The sequence below is a fragment of the Lotus japonicus genome, chromosome 4, assembly GCF_012489685.1.
Source record: "Lotus japonicus ecotype B-129 chromosome 4, LjGifu_v1.2".
NCBI classification, from domain to species: domain Eukaryota; kingdom Viridiplantae; phylum Streptophyta; class Magnoliopsida; order Fabales; family Fabaceae; genus Lotus; species Lotus japonicus.
The window spans coordinates 45,892,144-45,915,706 of NC_080044.1; the positions used below are offsets into that span (position 1 = coordinate 45,892,144).

The window sequence follows — 23,563 nt, forward strand, 5'->3', positions numbered from 1 at the left end:
GAGCTTCTATGCCCAAATCACTTAAGAGTGAAAAGAAGCCTCAAAGCTCATAACTCAGAGATGATCATCACCATCGTGTGCTTCAACATGTAGAGTAGATATTCTTTAGAGTCAAATTCCTTCTACCTATATCATGTAACTGAACATAAAGTATTTGCTTAAGAGTCATATTTGACAAAAAATACTTTGTAGTTCCTAGGCTTAATCGATATACTATCCCTCTTACAAGAAGAGATTTAAAGTAGAAGAAAGCAATGTTGAGAAAGATTGTTTTAGGAGAAGTCATGTATAATACTTGTTGTAAAGGAGGAGTCATTCTAATACTTAGTAAGGAGGAGTCAAAATAATACTTGCAAGGAGGAGTCCTTCGAATACTTCTGCCTGGAGAGGTAGGGGCAAAATAATACTCAACAATGCATGGAGAGGCAGTGACCAAAGGATACTCAACTTCCTGAAGAGGCAGTGACAAAGAATACTTGTTTTGCATTAAGAGGAAGGGTCCAAAGAATACTCAACTGCCTGAAGAGGCAGGGACAAAAAATACTTGTTTTTCTTGGAGAGGCAGGGTCCAAAGAATACTCAAGTTGCCTGAAGAGGCTTGGGTCAAATAATACTTGTATAGAGAAGTCCTTAATACTTGAGCTTAGTGAAATCTTGGCGTTGCCAAGGACTGGACGTAGCCATATAATTTTGGGGGTGAACCGGGATAAAATCGTTGGTGTACACCGTCTACTTCCTTGCTAACTGATTTCCGCTGCACCAAATGATTTCAACAAAGACGACATGAAGTTCTGGTTCACACACAGGATAGATGTCAAACATAATGTCCAGGACGACGCGTATAACTGCACGAGAATTAAACCACAGCGACCAACACAGTAAAAACAATAACAATGAACACAGAGATTATATCCCAGTTCGGTGCAACATCACCTACATTTATGGGGCTTCCACCCGAGAAAGCAAATCCACTATTAGTAATATTGGTACACCCGATCTTAGATGAACAAGCCCCTTCTTCAAAGCCTTCCTACCTAATACTACCCAATGATTTATACTTAGTCCCTCCCCCTAAGTATGAGACCCCTCTCACTTTCTCTCAATCGCTGCCACGGTGATTGAACCATTACAATAACGATACGAGATTGAAGAAATTACAACTCAACTAAAACAAACCAACTCTATGCCTTATGATTGTCAATGGTGGAAGTAGAGTGGTGTGCAAATAACAGAACAAGGACTAGCAAAATATAACCCTAAAAACATAATTCAAACCCCCATTTCTTGTGCTACTCTGATCAACTTCATGCGAATTATGCGGGCTAATGCGTTCAATACCCCCAACCTAAACCGTCGAAATATGTTGGGAGGCCGAGCCCAACCGATATTGCCATTCTTAAGAATAGGGACTCTAGATAAATCATTATATCCCCCAATTGACCTACAATTTGAGGGGGTTGAGTAAGAAAATTAAGAATCTAAGCAAACCACTATATTTCTCAATCAACACTGAGGATGCTCCTCACATTAGCATATCCCCCAACAACTCCAAAAATTAAAAATTGATCACTCATTTTGCTCTTAAGCCTTAGCTAGTGGTTTTGGGGAATATGGTGTTTTGGGAACCTAGGAAGCTGATGTAAGTCCCTAATCTTGATTCTTCATTCATTCTTTACTTTTTCTTACTAAAGCTCATTCACCCTTGTAGTTGGTTGGAAATAGGTTATTGGAAGGTTTACTCAGTAGTAGCAAGAAAGGACTACTATTGTATGTTGATTAGACATGGGTTATTATAAGGTTTACCCAGTAGTAAAAAGGAATATCTATTGTTGTATGTTGATTAGAAATAGGTTATTGGATGTTATCTCTTTCCCATTTTAGTTTTTTCTGCTTGGTATATTGTGATAGTCTCATTTTTATCAATGACTATTTATCTTGTATATGGATTTAAGTGCCCTTTGTTCTAACTTTGTAAGTGACACCCGAGCATTATGGTTCACACAAAGGCTAGTGAAAAGACCGACTCGAGGATGCCCAGCCTGTTCAAAGCATTCTTTTAGCATGACATTGCATGTCATACCATGCACTTGATGAATTAATGTTGATAAACATCGTTATGTGTTATGGTGATCTAATGTTGATAAACATCGTTATGTGTTTTGATAATTGATGTTTACTATCTGTTGACATAGTAACCTGAGGATATGATAATATATGCCATGATAAGATTTATCGAACTTGTATGTATCTATCCCTATGCTTTACTTATTGTCTGTATTATCTACCCTATTTTGTGAGTTGACCCTCGCGCATTGCCTTGTTTGTTTTTGGGCGGTCGGCAAACTGCTAGATGTCGCTGGGGGGTGGTTCACATTGGTTCGCCCTTTCGGGAGAATCAGGTACGAGATGATTGATCGGATCGACCCTGCTGCATGGAAGTTGAACCCCGCCAACCACCGCACGACCTATAAGGGGAGATTGATGGACATGGAGACCTGACGACAGGAGTTCTCCGGAAGTTTACAGTAGCCTTTGACCTGCCACCGATGGTTCGCTTTGGACGTGGCTGTGGAGTGCGACCACCGACACCACCGTCGTTGTCGTCTGAGGATGAGGATCCTTCCGAGATTGATGCTGTTGCTGAGACACCTTCTAGACCGGCACCGCCTGCTGCTGTGGACCCTACGGACATCGCGTCTTCTTCGAGGCTCGTTGAGCCAAAGGAGGAACCAGTCGCCACACCTTCGACTCGTCTGGGTGCGTCCACTTCCTCTCGTGGATACCGCGTACAACCTTTGGTTTACGTGGTTGAGGAGGAGATTGCCACCGACGTGGTCGACTTGGAGACTGACTTGACTAGGGTGGCGCGTAAGACTGTGAGGAGAGAGGTTCTAGATCCAGATGTCGATGTGATTACTGTGGACTTAGACACTAAGGATGACTACACGAGTGAGGAGGAGGAGAGGGTTGGGAGACCTGCTTCTTCACATGACTGGGTTTAGGGTGTATATAGTTGTAGCTCTGGTTCGTCAGTTGTACATTGTGGGACAAGGTAGGTTCCCGACATTTTACTTTTTGTGTGGTTATTTGTATAAAAATCGCAGGGAGTATTCGGACGATAGGAGGTATGAGGAGGCTGTTTTTTGCTGACTCTTCCATATTTGGAGGATTGTAATTATAACACTTTCACTTAATCACTTTTGCGTACACTTGCCTTCGGGCACACTTCTGTCGCTTACAGGTACTTGTGACGTTTTTAGTTACAGCAGGGGCTGTACATGTTATATACATATATATATATATATATATATATATATATATATATATATATAGTTTATCGGGGTATGCCTTGAGTTTTGAATTAAGTCCTCATTGGACAAGTCTTGCTTTAAAAAGAAAAAAAAAATACTTGCATTTTCTGCACTTAGTTTTTACCATTGGTTACTAAAGTGACGTCTCAAAAGTTGGGGTATTACACAAACAACTAATGATCTCTACTAGGGTTGGAGATGAAACTCAACAAACATCGAGTCTTTTAATGAGAACTTGCATGAAAAGTTCAATTTTCAATTGCAAATAAGAGGAGTGTGCCAGCAACACACTCTTTTAAATGAACTCTCGCGCATACTCTATTGTATGCCCCAATAATAGCAGAATGTTTTTACTAACATAAAGAAAAGAGATGGTTTTCTTGTTAATGGTAAAAGAAAAAGAAGTAGGTGAAAGTGAAAGGAGATGGCCCAAGAGGAAAGCAAGTAGAACATTGAGAAGGACACTCACTCACTCAATCACTCACTAGTGAGCCAATACGGAATACAACGATTGTGGACACATTTGCGATGATGTGGATAAGTGTGTTCCCAATTCAATAACCCTGCAAGAAGACCCCACTCTACCCTGTCAACTTGCATCCCGCAGTAATTGTGCTTTATAGTGTCTTTCTTTGTGGACCCTATCTCGAATCAAACCTTTTGATATTTTGGATTAACAGTATGGAAAGGTGATGAATCATTGTCCCAGTTGATAACTATTTTATGCCACAATTAGGTATCAAGGACAAAAAACAGCTATAATCTTATTAACTTACATGTTGATTTGAATGGGGTTGGGTTGTCGATGAGTTTGAAATGCAAAATACAACTTTGATAATTGTTCTCGTGTTCTAACAGGATGTGCATGAATTATATGTGCTGACAACTATAATTTAATTATGTGGATAATATTAAGAATTTTATTTCTTTCTAGAATCATAGATATTTTTAGTAGGAGGCATGTTCAGCCGTTCAGGTTGGATAAATTACTATGAATGGTAAAGCTATTGAGACTAGAGTATATATTAAAACTAATATACATGAATTATTAGAGTTTTAATATAAAATGTTATTTTGAATATTTTTTGTAGTGACAAAATGTTAAAATGTTCTTACATGATGTTTGTTGGCTGGAATGTAATTGTGGAGTTAACACGAACTTTAAATACAATGTAAACTAGATATAACACCCGTGCGTTGCACGAGTTTATTCAAAATATTTTTCAATATTATATAAATATTATTATACTTTAAATGAATATCAAAATAATTTTTAATTATAAGTATTATAAAATTAAAAATAATTAACTTGAGACAACTTGGATTTTTTTTGTGTAAAAAAATACATACTCGAATTTATTAATTTAAATAATTAGCATTAAGTTATTTTAATAATTTAATAATTCATTTATTTTTTTATATGAAATAAATTATGCAAGTTTGAAATATTTTATATTAAATAATAAATTTTTAATTTCATCAAATAAGTTATAATAATAACATAATTTGTGTGCTTTTTATCAACAAAAAAGTAACTTACTGTAAAAAAATAAAAATAAAAAAAGTAACTTTTAAATTTTAAAATTATAATAAATTATAAATTTAATAGCTCTATCGAAAAAGCATAAATATCGTAAAACATTATTTACTAAATTTTAATTTATTTATTTTATTTTTTTTTAAATTAGTTTCATCTGTTATGTCTGTCTTCTCAAGTCTATTTCACTAATATATCATAGATAGAAAATATATTTATTTATTTTTTAAATAATACACAAATACCTTATTGCGAAGATTTTAATTTTAAAACTATTTTGTCTAAATTATTTATTAATAATTTATATTTTATTATTATTTAATTTTGGTTCTTGAAGTTAATTTACACATCTGTTATGTCTGGCTTAATTGCACTTTTGGTCCCCACGAATAACAAATGTGCATTTTTGGTCCTAAACGTTTGAAAATAGCAGAATCAGTCCCACACGTTTGTCTCCGTTAGCGTTTTTGGCCCCTCCGTTAAAATTCTAACAGAAGTTACTTATTGCACCCCCATTTTACTATTCTCACCCTAGACTAGGACCAGAAATGCACATTTATCATTTGTGGGGGACCAAAAGTGCAATTAAGTTTAAAAAATAAAAAAACCAAGAAACCCATCAACCACTTCTTCTTATTCTTCTTCTCCCAATTCCCATCTCTCCTTATGCTATGTTACCTGTCCATACCCAAGTGTAGGTTCATCATTAACTTCCATTGAGAACCTGTAAGAAAAAAATAAGTATAAGTTTGAAAACTAACACTGCGTATCTCACATGTTTGTGCATGATGAGTACTTGCAGGCCCTGGCAATAAAGACTTGCAACCATGTGTGTAAATGGATAAAAGATGTGGAAAATGAAATATTTTTGCTAGGAGCTAGCCCCTTTTCATGGTGATTCCCATGCAAATATTGTAAACATGTACAATAATTTTAATTTAATACAGTGATGCCAACAAGAAGTGGAAGCCATTGTGGATCATTAAAAGGAAATATTTCTCTAATCATTTAAGAACTTGATGGAGAAGAAGAAGTGGTTGGTGGGTTTCTTGGTTTTTTTATTTTTTAGGCTTAATTGCATTTTTTGTCCCACGAATGATAAATGTGCATTTATAGTCCCAGTGAGGGGTGAGAATAGTAAAATGGGGTGTAATAAGTAACTTCTGTTAGAATTTTAACGGAGGGGACCAAAAACGCTAACGGAGACAAACGTGTGGGACTGATTCTGCTATTTTCAAACGTTTAGGACAAAAAATGCACATTTATCATTCGTGGGGACCAAAAATGCAATTAAGCCATTTGTTTATGTAGGCAAATTTGGTTTCTTATCCTGAGGATAGTGAGTAAGTACTATGAAAAATGAAAAGTCACGAGTTTAATATTTTTTTTAAGGAGGTGAATATGGGTCTTTGTTTCTATTATTGTATTTAATGTTATGGTTCAAGTCTCCTTTACATATATGTGAACGTTCGAACCTGAGAATTGCTTAAGGGGAATAAAGTATCCATAAATATATTTTAAATCATTCTTTTATTAAGATATTTATTTACATAATTTATTTATAATATTTTTTATTATTGTATAACTAAATTTGTTCACATGTAAATTATGAGTACTTTTAACAGTTTTGGTTGATAAACACCATTGTAATTTTTTTTATAAGAGTGTCTTGTTTCACTCTTTTTTAGAGAACTAAGTTTTATGTCCTGGAGCCTTTTGTCATGTTATGTTCTACCTTATACAACAAACATGAAAATTAGTTGGTAGTTGAATAACTTATTGATTTGAAAACTTTATTGATCACTTTTTAGTTTAATGTATATAATACAAAGAAATTTATTTTTTTATTTTTTATAACAAAATTTAAATTGAGTTTTAGTACATTTTAGTAGGTAGTTGAATAGCTAATGACTTAGGCATATATATATATATATATATATATATATATAGATGTTTAATTTTTTCTTCGCAGGAGAAACTACATCAATAGGCTTATATAGGTATATATATATTTTTTGACGTTTCTATCTTAGGGGTCAAAGAGGTTTGATTAGGTTAAAAATGATTTCCCCCAAGATATTGAACTGATGTTATTAATTAAGTGAGTTCAACCTTCAAACTTAACAATTTATTCTTCCAGAATTCGAGCAATGGGGTAACTCTAATCAAATGTGGTGGTGTACATTGATGAATGTAGCTGAGAGCATGGTGGAAGGAATTAATAAGAAACCCCGAAGGGGAGAGTATCTACAAAAGGTACTTCGACGCTATAGTCACCTCTAGATGAGAAAGAGAGTCTCAAATTTTTGAAGAGCAATAAGAGATAAAAGTAAGCAACAATTAGCTTACTAATATGCCCCTAGCTCGTTGATGCAAGGGCTGAAATGGATCATCTAAGATTACTTTGGTGCTGAAAAACTCTGAACTGTAAGGTGAAATGGAGATGAATTGCGAACAAGAAAGTAATGGACAGAAAACGAGATGCATTTTAGTGGAATAGAGAGATGAAGACTTTCCACAAAGGGGTGATTATCCTTTGATATGTCAAGTCCTTGAATCACTCAAGAAATCAAGAGAATCACTCTCAAAACATGAATTTTAAAAATTCAGTAAGCGTAACGTTCATAATTTCAAAATTACAATAACAATGTGCTCTTCTTAAAGTAGAAAACTTCAGCCTAGAATCTAGAATGACTAAGTGTTGCACAAAGAACCCTAAGCTGATTAGTACACCAAATAAATGAGAAAATAACTCTCTTCCACTTTGAATGCTTGTTTTGACAAGAAAACATCCCATTTAATGCACTTAATCTCCCTTGTCTGGTAACTCATTTCTTGGCCTTGATAGCTCTTCAATCCTTTGTCTTTTGCTGATGCAACTCCTCCTTACAACACTCAAATTAAGAAAAAATAATTCAAAGAGTTTTAAAAGGAATGAGTCTGTCCCTTTACTACTCTTCGCGCCACACACACACAACACTTTAAGAGATTTTTTTTTTGAATAAACACTTTCAGTGAATTAAACACACTAAAAGAAAATTCAGCAACATAATAGCATTTGGACCCAACTTATTTAAGTGGTCATTTGCAAATTTATTGAATTCAAATAAACTAAAAATAAAACAAGACTTGGCAGCCCTTAGGCATGGACTAGGGCGGTTCTACTTTTTGGGCATGAATGATCATCATAAGGTTTGGTGTCATCACTTCAGCCACTTTGTCTTCAAGAATTGTTGTCACTACTTGTTGAAGAGTCTCTTTAGCCTTTTTAGTTCTAGCCCTTGTCATTGGTCCTCTAAGTCCTTTAAGTGCTTTTTGATCCTTGCCCTTGTCCTTATCACTTACAGCGTGATAAAACCTTTCTATATATATAGTGGTCGAAGTATTGATCAATGGTGTAGGTTGTTCACCGCTTTCCAATCTGCCATGTAGGTGGCATTAATATTTCAACTTTTGCTAAGACGAAACCACAATCTAACAACTAAGCCTTATGTCTAGCTAGTTAATTGGTTAGAAGTGTGGAAGTTTTGGTCGTTCTCATGGACTAGCTTGACAACACGAGTTGTGTAGTCATTTGTGCTGGCTAGGATGATTATGGGCTGGGAAATACTTTGGGCTGACCAAAACACGATTAATCAAGGAAAACATGACCTCGTATTTGCTAGAGAGAGAAGAGTGATCGAGATTATACCTAATCTTTTTGAATTTTAAATGTTAACCCATTTTTCAATTTTATGAACTTTTATGTGAGTTTGTATTTATTTTTTACATTAATGTACGTAACACTTTTTAATGCGTAATTCAACTCTTTGTATAATTTCAGTTGCTTGAGTTTATAATCGAGTTCCTTCTGATTCTAGATTCATATATAGCTAGTTTACCTTTTTCTTTGTTTCATACATTTTTTCTAAGTCTTGTTAATACCAAGGGAAATTGACAAATTGTAATTAAACCCACAAAGATTTGAGCTAAACATTGGATCGTCTTAGACGAAAATGGAGAAGAGAATCAGACAAGGAGATCCACTTGCTCCTTTTTTGTTCCTTATTGTGGCTGAAGGTTTAAATGGCCTTGTAAGGCAAGCAGTTTGTACAGAAAGTTTCCAACCTGTCAGTATTGGTAGGGAGGTCAAGGTGGAGGTGGCTCTGCTTCAATTCGCTGATGATGCTCTATTTTTTGGGGCAGCTTGTCTACAAACGGTAAAAGCTATGAAATGTATTTTATGATGTTTTGAACTTGTTTCAGGTATGAAGGTGAATTTTCATAAGAGCAAGATCGCTGGAATTGCGGTTGATGATTGCTGCCTTGTTGAACTGCAAGACAGTGACAATTCCTTTTGTATATTTGGGCTTACTAGTGGGTGGCAATCCTCGACGTCTGTCAACATGGGACCCTGTGGTGGATAAACTAAGGAGGAGACTAGCTTGTTGGAAGGGTAAGCAGTTAACCTTCGGAGGGAGGATATGTCTGATTAAGAGTGTGCTCACTGCCTTGCCTCTGTATTATATCTCTTTTTTTCGAATGCCGAAAGGAGTACTGCAAAAATGTCGCCAGATTATGATGAGATTTCTGTGGGGTGGTGGGGAGGAAGACAGGAAAATTTGTTGGGTGAGTTGGTACCAAATTTGTAAACCAAAATTGGCGGGTGGCCTTGGGGTTCGAGATTTAGAGAAGTTTAATATTGCTTTGCTTGGAAAGTGGAGATGGTGATTCCTTCATAACAGAGACCAGTTATGGTGCCAAGTTTTGTCTGCAAAATATGGGCATGGGGCAAATTCGAAGACTTCTATTTGGTGGAGGGATTTAATTAAATCTTGTGCAGGGGAGGCGGCTAGCTACTGGCTTTGAGAATTGTGTGAGTAGGAGGGTTGGGGAAGGAAATGATATCCAGTTTTGGCATGAAGACTCGCTTGGTGGGGGTAAACTTAAGGAGAAATTTCCTGCTCTGTATTATCTGTCTGAGCAACAACAGGATAAGGTGGCATCTATGGGGGTGTGGAATGATGATAATTGGTTATGGGAGTTGAAGTGGGGGTGGATATTAGCGGCAACTTGCAGGGTTAATGGGAGGAACTTATGAGGATTATTTCTTCTGTAAAATTGGTGAGGGGAAAGAAAGATTCGTGGTGTTGGATAAAGGAAGAGAATGGGATCAATACTGTTAGTTCTGCTTATGAGGAACTTATGGATTTTGTCAATTCGGATGAGGATGTTGTGTTCAGATATTTGTGGGCATCCTTGGCTTCTTCGAACGCAATTGCTTTGGGATGGAGAGTTTTAATTGACTGTATTCAAACTGGAACAAATTTGTTGAGAAGGAATGTTGCTATTGATAGCTCTATTTGTCCCTTGTGCTTACAATTTGAGGAATCAACGAATCATCTTTTTTTCTCTTGCTTGGTCTTATGGCAGATTTGGGCTCTTGTGGAAAATTGGTTGGGTTGGTCCATGGTTCTCTCTGCTTCTGCTAAGGAGCACTTACAGCAATTTGTTTGTGTTGGTTCTGGTTCAGTCAGGAAGGGGCTCTTGGTGGTTTGGCTAGCAACTGTCTGGCATTTGTGGGTGGGCAGAAATGGCAAAACTTTTAGAGGGGAAGATGTCCAACCTATACAGATTTTTGAGCAGATCAAACTGAAAGCTTGGTTATGGCTAAGAGCAAAGCATAGAAATTTCCGTCATGCAATTTTAGAATGGTATAGCGAACCAGTTGCATGTTTCTCATGTTTATAATGTCACTCTTTCTTTGCCTGGTTCTAGTTGTTTTGATTTGCAGGACTATTTGCATGTTGGAACATTTTCTTGGTCGCTTGTTACTGGTATTTTCGTTGGGTGGCTTGCTGCGGGTTGGTGGAATTTGTTGGTTTCTTTATCTTGGATTAAGCTCGTGGGTCCTGTAATGCTTCATTGGGATGGCATGTTCAAAGTTTCAAAGCATTTTGTCATGCTTGCTGTACAATGATCATATCATGATGGTGGGGCGCTCTGGGTATCACTCATGTTTGGAGGTTGGATATTGGAGTGTTACATGGTTTTACTTGGAAGGCTTCTGAAGTCTTACTGATTGCACTACTTGCTGTTGGATTTTTTGGCTACTGCACTTTCATGATGTTTGTAGTAAGAAACTGAACGTAGTCAATTTAGTGGTACTTTATCTTGTCCTCCTTAGAGATTTCCTCTTGATTATAGGATTTGTGTACTCTTTTTCCTTCACTAGGTTTTCCCAAGGGGGTTTTATCCTAGTAAGGTTTTAATGAGGCACTTTTCCTATACTCTTTCTCTAAGGAGGTGGTGGGTGGTGGGTCTATTAGCTAGTTGATGGTTCTTGATCTAGCTATTGTAATGTTAATACATTTATTTTTCTTTCTTCTGTTCTTACTTGTATTGGGTTGAAGTACCCCTTGTACTTCATTCATTATATACTATCCAGCTTATAAAAAAAAAGGGTTAATGGTCAAATTAGTCCCTGTGTTTGTAGTGACTTTTGATTTTAGTCCCTCTCTGGAAAAAACTAGCTGATACCTCCCTGCAGTTGCACGCGTTTTGGTATTAGTCCTCACCGGAGGGCAGAGCTCCAGTGAGAGCTGACGTGGCTTTATCCATGTCATTTTAATTTCCACATATTTAATTTCTAATTAAAAAAAATTAGAAACTGAAAAAATCAAAAACTGAAATTTGAGTTAAAAATGCCTATCAAAAAACAAAACCTAGTTAATTTTCATCTTCCTGATCAACTTCATCTTCTCTTTCAAAAAAAAAAAAAAAAACTTATTCTTCTTCTTTCATCATTTCCAGAATGCTTCTTCAATGTTTTTCATATTTCCACCACCACATTTTGCTTTCATCTCAGCAAATAAGCAACTGAATTTGACAAACCCAAAATTAAACATCACTAACTCGGAAATAACATCACCATCCCAGAACAAGCAAGTAAAAACGTTTCAGGAATAATCTCTTCATTCAGCAATAGCATAATCCAAAAACAGAAAATGCAGCATGAACCATTCTCTTAAGAGAGGGAAATGATGACAACAAGAACCAAAAAAGAAAGAATTGAAACCCATTAATCACCAAAACCCAATTGAGAAACACATGAAATTGATCACCCAGAAGATCAAAATGAATAAAGCTTGAACTTTTAACCCCAAAACCCACAAACGATAAGAAAGAAAGATGATGGGTGAAGCTAGAACCTTTCCACCAAGGTAGATCTTTTCCATGTGTACCGAAACAGAATCATGGGTTTCTGCCACCCCCACCCCCACCTGAAATCTCAACCGCAAAACCCAAAAACCCCAAATCCACCACCGCCACCAACTCGTCTTCACCACCAACCTCTCCCTCGTTTGGTGTCTGGGTTCGCCTTCACCCTTTCTATAGAGCCTAGAAAACAGACGGAGGAAGGAGGAGTTGGTGAGAGAGAGAGAGAGAAACCCCAACCTCCATGAGACCCAAAGCCCCAATCAGCAGCAAAAGTTCTGAAGAATATAGATGCGATTGTTTATGGGTTGGGCTGGAGGTTGAAGAAGAGGCTGGTGAAGATGAAGAGTGAATTAATTGACGATGTTCTAGTGTGCAGATTCTGATTTTGGGGTTATTTGGTTAAGATTTATGGGTTTGGGTTAAGAAGAAGAAGGAGGAGTAGGAGGAGGAAGAACAAGATGGATGAAGATGAAGATGAAGATGAGAAAGATGGATGAAGAAGTAGATGAGAAGGAGAGGATGTATGAAGATTGAAGAAGGATGGAGTTTTTTTTTTTTTTTTTTTTTTTTTTTTTTTTTTTTTTTACGGTCAATATTAGTTGGGTTAAATGTGTTCACCGTCCCTGAACTTTGAGCGAGATCTGGTTTCCGTCCCTCGCCGGAAAATCTTCCTAGCGCCACCCTCAGACTACTTTTTTTGTTTGGAAACCGTCCTTGCCGGCGATTTGCCTCTGGCCGCCGTACCCAACTGTCCTATGTGGCCATGCCACGTCATTTAATGAAATGACGTGTTAATTTAAAAAAAAACTAAATATTTTTATTTGTAATTAAGCCCCCCAGAACATTCCTAATTTAATTTCTAAACTCTATACTAAAACTAACCCTAAATCAAAACCCTCTCCATCATCTTCCTCCTTCAGACCCAACCCATAAATTAGGGTTCTTCCTTTAGTTCGATTTCTGGGTTTTTCATTATGTTCATCACTTCTTCATCTTCTCCAATTTTTCCCATAACCTCCATCTAAGAAAAACCCAAAAATTTGAAGCGTGAGAAAATAGTGAACTACATAAAAAATTCAAAACATGCACAAGATGACACACCAGAGAATGAAACAATATTACAATGGTTATACTAACAATCAAATGGCTTTACAGACAAACCCAATTTCATCACGGTTTGGTAATTTTAAATTGAAAAATTACTAAAGTCCTAAGAATACAACCTGGACACTAGATTCCTTAGCTCTGGTGAGAGGGAACCACAACCTGTACGCTAGAATCCTCGCTGAAAAATGCTTACAAACCCAGATTCGTGATATAAGATGAGATGCAGTGGAGGAGGAGGAGTCTTCGCTCCAGCGTCGGGGATTGGGGATCTGCAGAAACCTTAAATCTCCACCCGTTCACCAAAACCCCTAAAACCCCCAATCTCCAGCACCAGAATCTCCAGCGCTACCACCGGTTCTGCGTTCTTCTTCGCCGGCGGAGAAGGAAAGGTGCGATCTTTAATTGTCGGGTTTGGGTTTTGTGAGACCCAAGTTTTTAAGCTTAGAATAAATCGAATAAAATTCCTATTCACGATTAGTTTGATGTAACGTGAAGGAAAACCTGAACAAGTTTATCGAATGGAATTAATTTATGAAGGAGAAAGTTCAGGAAAAGGCTAAGGAAAGTATTAAAGTCGATATAAGTTATAGCGCAAGTAGTATTCGCTTATACCTAGGACGAGAGCGATAGTAAACGATTAATTTACACTTAAAGACACGATGGAAACTAATTCCAAAAATCTTCAGAGAAATGTTAGAACTTCTCTTAAATCTTCCATGACAAGCGTTTCGATACGAAACCCTGGAATGTACGAAGGTCAAATTCCAATACTCGGAAGTTTGCCGAAACTAAATCACTCATAGTTCAAGAAACCTAAAATCAACCGACGATGAAGACTTTTTCTATTCGGAGCTTTAAACGAAGATTCCACACGCGTACACCTATTTCTGTCGATGTTTTGAATCTTTCTTTAGAGCGAAGTTTTCTAATCCGACATCAACTGCAAAAAGTAGTTTTTCGGGTAAAATCGTTTTACACCGACTTTGGATCGTTTGCCTTAATTCCAAGAAACCTGTTTTGAGTTCTGGAATTCTGTCGCCAGAACCTATCTTAGAATTCACGGAGGAATGCGCAGGAAAAATCGGAATCGCGAAATTTTCATTTTTCCGCATTTTCCAAAACCTATAAATAGAAAGAAAATGAAAAATTTTCAAAAACCCTTCACCCATTTGAACCCAAACCCGCGAGTTTGAAGGAGAAGGAGGGAGGAAGAGATTTTCGCCGTTTCTTGCCCGATCGCTGCACCGTTCGTTGTTATTCGAAGACATCGAGGTATAGATACTATCTCTCACTTCTGATCGCCAATTCTGTCGTCTTTCTCTGTCTTTCTGTGCTCAAAGTTTTGAGCTTTTTGTAAAACTGTCCAAATAACTCGGTTTCTCTGTCTAAACTTATTCCCTACATGCCCAGGAGCGTGTTTAGCAGATTACATTTTGCCGAATGTCGCCGAAATGCCGTCGAATTCCAATTCTGCTTGAAAAACCCATTTTGAGCCAAAGTTTCATTCTTTCGGTTTAAAACTCTCGACTTAGCTTAGCGCTAGTAGGATTAGCTGTCATAAACGTCGTTGGTGACGTCCCCATTAAATTTGTTTTTCGAAATTCCAATTTTGAAATTCTGAGCTGAAAATATTGACCAAAATACCCCTGCGACAGTTTTCGATCCGAAAATTTTTCCGAGTTTCAATTCGCCTTAGTTACGACTAATGATAACCTAGGAACCAAGTTTGATCGAAGAAAAATCGGCGAACACAATTATGATGTGTGGCCGAGAGCACTCCTAGGGGGGGAGGAAAATGTTGTTTTTCGAAAACTTATCTAACGCGTTAGATTATCGTACTTCGGAGTTTATAATGCTTCGTGCAACCCTTGTACTTATTGTTTGCTGAGTTTCTGACTCATTGTGATTGAATTATGTGATTTTGCTCTAAGGTTCGTTTGAGGAATTCTGTGGAGCCGAGGAGGAAGATTGTGAAGGAAGGTTTAAGGAACACACTGGAGGAGTTACAGGTGAGGGCTACTCACTGAATACTAGATAATGCTTTAGGTGTCGACGAACTCGACTTGATTTACTGTTTATGCACTTGATTGTGTTTGACTGGGAAAAATGTTTTCTGAGGCTACGACTGACAATTGATAATCATTTATCGCTTGAATTGTTGTTGATATTGATTCACATGCTATGTGCTAAATGGTTAATCTAGGATGTGTTGATATATGTGCCATGACTGTTGGATTGTGTTACTTTGATTATGCAAATACACATATATCTGTTGTACGTCAGAGTGAGGATAACGAGCAGTTATGCCACACTCATCATGAGATTTTGGGAAAGTTTGATGGGACGAACGGAGATTAGGACCCTTATTCATATTTTAGTGGATCGAGACCTTCTCTGGGAATTAATTGGGATTATGGGATCTTTTAAACTCGTAAGATTAGAGACAAAACTAAATGGAAACCATTTCACAAGGAAAATTCATAATACATTAAACAACCTCTGAACCCTTTAAAGAATGATAACAATCTCAGATGAAAGCTTAAGGTTTAGATATTAGCTTTGGAAAATGAGAAGTATCGCCGAATCCAGAATTTAGGAAAACTAATAAGTTTATGAGTATTTTATACTCTTTGCTCGATGAGCAGTTTATTTATTAGACTATCTAAAGGATAAGTCAGGGAACTATAAGTTTCCTAGTACATTGTTACTCTTCGCTCGCTGAGCAGTTTTGACCATTGAATTAGATGAGTCGGATGACTCGAGAAGTTATCATGAGTGATTGCACTCTTTTTATATTTAATTGTCTTTTGTTGCAGAATCGACTTTTACCTTAGGGTATTCTTTTTAGAGACAATAAGTTAGCTAGAACACGTGACAACATGACGAGTGAGGTCGGAGACGTTGTTTGGCTAATCACTTTGCATTCATGCACACATTTTGAGGTTTATACACGGCAGGAAGTCGGACCTCGATGGATTCCAAAATGGTCCTAAGACCCGGATTTCCATATAAGAACACTACGGTGATTCTTAGTAGCAGACGGAAATGGCAGACCTACGGGTTCACTGCTGATCTGACTACATTTTGTTTGGTATAAGAGACGCTCGAGCAGAAATGGTCCCACCTTGGCCGGTGTTAGGGCTAACTCGATGGTGCCCATCCCTCCGGATTGCATCTTGTTCCTTAGCATTGCATTCATGCACCATTCATACTGACTTAGTTGCCGAGTGTGATTGTTACTTGTTAATCTTATTTGATACATGCTAATTGTTATTATTTGTTATTTATATTCATTGGAAATTATACAATTTATAATGCTGTCACAAACTTCTAAGCCTATGTAACTACTGCTTAAACTTTACCTATTGGATGTACTATTATGTAATTCATTGAGTTGACCCTCGCGCGTGCTACCTGTGTCTGGGGGGCTATGTATGCCCTTTTTGTCAGATGTCGATGGCAGATTGGTTCGAGATGGTCGTCCCTTCGGGGGGACTAGGTTCGAGATGTTGGATCAGGACACCCCGGGCTCATGGGTGGTCGACCCCGCCGGTCACCGAGCCATTTATTCGGGGCGAATAATGGAGGATCGCGTTGAGAGGATGAGAAACTTGACGCAAAGAGTTTTGAGACGCCACACCGTCAGCTTCAACCTACCACCAGGTGTGCACTGTGGACCTGGAGTTGTAGTACCACCACCACCGTCGCCTTCGGACGACGAGGACCCCTCGGAGGAGGTGCTTGTGGGAGGGACTTCTTCGGACTCTAGCTCACCTACTGTTGTCATTGCTGCCGACCTTGGTTCGAGACCTGGACCCGTGAGATCAGCCCAGGAGCAGATTCCAGTAGCGAGGGGAGAGATGATCGGAGACATCTACCTAGTCGTCTTGGATTCAGATTCAGACGACGACCATGGTGATGCATAGTTGGGAGTGCTGTGGTGTGCTCCTCTGGACAGGATTAGGGTAGGAGTAGAGTTATAGCTCGGGTCTTCATGTCCGTATTTTGGGGCAGGGTAGGTTTCCGACCGTTAGCTTTTTGTGTGGTTTTCTTTATGGAAATCACAGAGAGTTGGTTGGACTAGGAGGTCTTATTTAGGCCGTTTTGGGCTGACCTACTTTCGTTGGAGGACTGTATTCATAATACTTGACCTTTTATTTTGGTTTGTACATATTTTGCCCACGGGCACTACTTTCCGTCACTGGAGGTTACTCGTGACGTGGCATGCTACTTACAGCGGGGGCTGTAAATTTATCTGTACATTAGTCGTTTTTATCTTTCTTCGATAAGTTTTATTTTGTCAAGTCTTTATTTACTTAGAACAAATATCAAAAAAAAAAATATATTCACGTTTTTCCGCTTTGTTTCTTTTTGGTTACTAAAGTGACGCCACTGAAATCGGGGTGTTACAGGTTTGATGAGGGAGAGAGGGTTTTGTGGCAACAAAACAACATGGGAATGGAAGTGGCCGGAGAGAGGAAAGAAAGGGGGATGAAGGTGTGGCAGATCACCGGCGGCAACGCTGCTGAGGCGCATCCTCATCTCCCGGAGCTTCTCGGTGGCCAAGCCTAGAGTAAGCTTGTGGCTGTGGCACTGGTCCTTGACGTCGTTGATGGAGCGGAACGTCTGTGCGACAGAGACGTAAAAGATGAGGTGGGCGAGGGAGAGGAGCGTGATGGGGATCCAACATTGGCGTCGTGGCAGCACTGGAGGCGCTGTTGGTGGTGGTGGGTGTCGTAGTCTGCCCCTGATGGACAAGGAAAACAGAAAGAAAAGAGAAACTCAGATCTGATTTTGTGCTTTGATTTTTCACAAAGCATATTCTTTCATATTTAATTTTTTTTTATAACCGTTCTTTTATTTACTGTTAGGGGTAGTTTTAGTATAGATGAAAAACTAAAAAGGACCCAAAAAAAAGTTTTAGTTTTAGTTTTAGGGTTTAGAAATTAAATTAGGAAAGATTTGGGGTTAACTAAAAATCAATTATGTTATTTTTTATTTTATTTTAAAAAAAATTACACGTCAGCTCCAAAGTAACACCTGGACACGGCGGCCGGAGCTTCATCGACGGCAAGGACAGTTTCCGTACAAACAATTGAGTTTGAGGATGACGCTAGGAAGATTTTCCGGCGAGGGACGGAAACCAGATCTAGCTCAAAGTTCAGGGACGGTGAACACATTTAACCCATATTAGTTTAGTTTTTTTTAAAGGATATATTAGTTTGGTTAGTGTTATTGGAGTTTAGATTTTTTTACGGTAATAGGATATTTTGTTTGTTTTGTTTTTTTTTAAATTTACTTTTGTTAGTTATTGATAAAGTCATTTTGTTATTTTTTAAATTAAATTTTAATTTTAATTATACAGGTGGAAAATGCATTTAATTAAAAATGATGTGGATAAAGCCATGTAAGCTCTAGCTTGCCATTGGGCACACTTGCCGGAGCTCCGCCCTCCGGCGAGGACTAATACCAAAATACTTGCAACTACAGGGAGATATCGGCTAGTTTTTTTCGGGGAGGGACTAAATTAAAATTCACTACAAACACAGGAACTAATTTGACCATTAACCCAAAAAAAAAACATGCATGTATATTCTGATGCCATTGCATATTATATTCAGAAGCTAGCGACAATGTGTTTGCCTTTCATTAAATTTATAAATTAAATCAGTTCGTCAAAGACTTATTCTTACCAAACTGTGAAAATAAAAAAACTATTATTTTACTAAATTAGTTCGTTTGATACTTTGATTGGTACAATTCAAAAACCAAACCATATTCTACCAAACCCACACATACATTCATTTATCAATACCAGTAAATGATATTCAAATAATTGACGAACGACATAAATATAATATATATATACATAAATATGTAAATGAGACAATTAATCAGTTGTCAATATATATTTTGTAATCACTTATTTTAAATCGCGGTTTTTTATACTAAATTATCACATCATGTCATGACTTGGGCGCCCACTTATTCTTCGTTCATACTTTCGTGTATAGATGAAAGATCAAGGTGTTCTAAATAGTATTTAGGCTAATACCTAGGAGCTAGTGAGTTATTGTGCTGTCCCTAGTATGTTATTGAAATTCTGTTCGGTAGTTTGACAGTGTTTTCTATCCGTTTTACTATTTTTTTTAAGAAAAAATAGTAATCGTATAGTTATATACATTTTTTACTTAGACCACATTAATTCTGTAAGAGCATATTTAATTTACTATAAATCAATTTTATTTGATCCATCCAGCCGTTCTGGCTGCACGCACACACAATCGCACAACACCCTGGCCTTCTTTGACTTCAACCCCTTTAATTTTGTGCCTCTTGAAACCCACTCAATTATGTGCCAGAGTTAGGGCTATTGTTCTAGTGGTCGATCCAATCAGACCCTTAACCGACCCCCCAAACCGCCTCCCGATCACACCTATCCTCGATTAGGACCACCTCACCATTTCCCGACCAATAGAGTAGTTGTCACTACCCACATTCACATTTTGTTTCACAGTTGAGGGCATTTTGTCACTTCCTCATCAAAAGTCTTTCACCATTACATAAAAAGTAGTCGTAGAGCTCAAGACTGCGTATGACATGTATGCACCCATCGGAGCCCTTCAATCCTTGTTGACTGCAGAAGATCCAACGGTCGATGTTGGAAGCCATTCCAAGCACTCATTGCCACTCTGGTAATGGATGCACACACATAAAAGATAAGTCCTTAAAAAACCACCTGATACACACACTTTTCTCCAATTCATAACTGCATCCCCCGTCTCTATTGCAAGAATCATATCCCTCCTGGGTTTTTTATATTGATTAGGAGCTTCGGTTCCTCATTCAGATCATTCAGGCCACTGAGAAGTTCTTTATTCCTTCTCTAAATACTATTACAGTGATTTGACCGGACTCATCCGATCACTATGTGAAAGGATAATGCAAATTTCAATTTTATTTTTCAATACTACTACGTCTACGAAAATATGTTAATGGAACACATGACAAGGAAGCCATATCCCAAATAACTTAAGCATACCAGAGCCATTGAATTAGATGACCAATGACCGTAACAAAGTAAGACATTTGACTTTGACTGCAAAAAATTCTCATTAATATTATTGGCAAGCATGTATTTAGTCATTTTCACAACAAAGAAAAAACAAAAGCATGTATTTTATTAGTCACTACGTGACGACTACCAACCCGTGCGCACCGCAATCTTTGAGTCTTCTAACCCTCTTTTCTCTACTTGCTGTATAAATTAAATGTAATATTAGAGTCTTGTTAAAAATATTTTATATTAGTTTGAACATGAGAGGCACACAATGGATTAACCTGAAGAACTTTGAACTAGGACAATAAAAGAAGTAAAACATTAAAATATAGAGAAATCTTCACGTGCACAAATAGCAAGCGAATCGCATTGGCAATTCAATTCCTAATTTGGTTGAATGATGAAAATACAATGTCTTTTCTGCCTTATTAATTAATTTAAGGACAAGTTGTTGAATATTCTAACAGAACAGTTTGGCCATATCTTCGCATGATTACGTAAAATCTCTTCATTCAAACAAGTTGAAATACTTTTCAATATAAAAATATATCTTCTGGTCAAGTTGCTAGCTAATTTTAATTTAATTATGTTAATCATGTATGTTGTTGTCAGGCCTCTGGAACTGTGTTTTAAAAACTATATAATTGAGGACACGTGTCGTCTCAAGGAATTAGAACTGATTTCAAAGTAAAGGGTTTTATTGTTTAAAATTAGAGTAGAATTGTTTCAATCTTTTTTTTAGTAGAATTAAAATTAAAATTTCAAGTAATTAAGTTTTTATATAAAGCATGTATATATTTAGAATATTTTGTGGTCACTCACATTGTAATTTATAAATGTAAAGAAGAATTTGATATGTACGTATTCGTGTAAGTAGGTTTTATACATATATATTTCACTATTTTGTTAAATCATATATAGTTGTATCACAGAGGTGTTTATATGTAAAAAGAAAACAATTGTTTAATAGAGAGTACCAATCTTAAGATCTTACGATTTTACGATTCTTTTAGGGCTTTACGATCCGGATCCCATGTAGGATCTTATTGTTGTAGGATCTCTCAAGAATCCTGATTTTTGGGGGTAGGATCTAGGATCTCTATTATCTTCACACCTCATTTTTAGGTATGGAGAGGTGGAAGAAGAGAGAGATAGGAAGAAAGGCGAGAGAAAGTAAATATGTGATAGGTGATTCGATTGACAGAGAAAAGAAAAATAATAAAAAATATGAAGGTGGAAAAGGAGTGAAGAGGTGTGTATATATCATAACTCTGACCTCTGTCATCAACCGTCACACACAACTATTTGACTTGTTATTCTCCGGCACTTACATCCATATGTTTTAAATTTAAAAACTTTCAATGAATTTATCATCTAAAAGTTTTTAAATAAACTAAATGATTTTTGTTTTGTTTTGTTAGGCCCTTATTTATGGTGGTCTAGTACCACCACAAATGTTGGATTCAAGTATATTATAAATTTCTAGTTTAAGTTCATGTGAATAAGATTATTTTCATCACCTGTATAAATTTCTACATGTGTTTATTTAATTAAGTCTTTATTTGCATTTCTAGTAGGATCTTACGATCCGATCTTCCGATTTACGATCTTTTAGCCTCTCTCCCGATCTTAGGTAGGATCCCGATCTTGACAATCTTGATATGGAGATTAGGCAATTTCGCTGGTACAAGAATGATTTTATGGGCATGGTACATGAATGACATGTGCCAATTACATAATTACATCTGTAAAATATTTTTTTATCCAGTAAAAGAAGTCAGAAACTTGTGATAATTATAAATCAACGCCATAAAAGTGTTAAATTTTTTATTTCAGTCCTCCTATGAGATCCTCGTTTGGAACATATGCAACAATCCCAAATGAAATCTTGTTATAGAGAAAGCTTCTCCAGTAATGACAACCCAAAGCAAAATGACTAATTTACTCCCTGGATGTGTATCACCAAAAACAACGGACAATCTTTGAAACAGATCCAATAATGAGGAAAGGCATACAATGGATAATCCACAAGTACTAGATTAAAATTGCAGCTCAAAACCCATATGATTCAATTCCATCTGAAACCATATACATAGCCTCTTTGGAAAGCCCAATCGTGGCCATCTTCACCGAAGATTCGATGACCATCGTAGAGGTGAGATCTTTATCACAATCGTCGTCGTGCCTCCGCTGTCATGTGCCTCTGTCCTTGCAAAAAGGAGAGATCTTTATGACAACCGATGCAACCACAGTCACGAGATCTTTTTGTTCACTATTACAATCGTCATGCGCCTCCGTCCCTCAAGCCATATTTGATGTGATATCGGAAAATGTAACACAAGAAAATGGGGTTTGAATTGTGTTCAGTTAGAACTTGAGTTTTTCAAACGATTATAAGTTTTTAGAAGTATTTTCGCAATCGTTTGATGCAACAAATATAAAAGTAAGAGAGTAGACGATAAACACACGTCAATATATCATGATTCACCCACAAAAGTATTAGACATGACTTTTCTCAACCAAGTATTCAACAGGACTCCTCCCAACAAGTATTCTACAGGACTTCTCCTAACAAGTATTAGACAGGACTCCTCCCAGGTTCAAGTATTGTTCAGGAATTCTCCTAAGATCGTTTTCAAGATCTTTTGGCTCTATATTGTTCTCTTCGCACATGAGGGATAGTAGAAATTACAAATCTCGGGAACTACAAAGTGTTTGAGTAATTTGACTCTAAGGAATACTTTGTGTTCTTGATCTGGAGGGAGTTGGATATAAAGATTTGACTCTTAGGTATTTCTCTCTTTGAAGCAGACAATATCTAAAGGATTTGACTCTTAAGCTTTTCTTTGAATATTGCTTCTTTCTTGCTTAAAGAAGATTTTCGACTTAGATGAAAGTTCTAGCTCAGTTTCTTGTGTCTAAAAATCTTCAAGTCCCCCTTTTATACTTCAAGAAAACCCAGGTTTTGTTGAGAGTCGTTGGACCGTGTAGAGCCCCTCTTGAGTACTAGCCATTGGATCAAACAATCTTCTTGTCAAGTGTATTAAAAGCATTATGTCCTTTGCTGAAGCCAAATGCTACAAAGTGTATCTTGTCAGTTGGTTGGTAGCATAAGCAGCAACATTCCATTCCTTTAGTGAGAGAAAAAGGAAACTTATGATGGTGATAATGTTGTACTTGTTTCCTTGTCCAATGTGCTTTGTGAGATATCACATGATCCTTTGCACTTGAATTTCTCTTTCAACAATGTCAGAGAGCTTTCAATTTGAATATGTCGCTCTTTCTCTAGATATAACTTCGGCCTTTGAGATAGACGATGCAAATCTTCTTTAACCATGGTCTTCTCAG

At 37.1% G+C, this 23,563-nt stretch overlaps 1 protein-coding gene across 1 annotated transcript; it reads left to right on the forward strand.

Moving 5' to 3' along the window:
* The first annotated feature begins 9,924 nt into the window (after positions 1-9,924).
* Positions 9,925-10,807, forward strand: LOC130712816 (uncharacterized). The gene is made up of 2 exons (XM_057562630.1): positions 9,925-10,541; positions 10,606-10,807. The coding sequence occupies exons 1-2, from the start codon at positions 9,925-9,927 to the stop codon at positions 10,805-10,807; spliced, it is 819 nt and encodes a 272-aa protein (XP_057418613.1).
* The last annotated feature ends 12,756 nt before the right edge of the window (positions 10,808-23,563 follow it).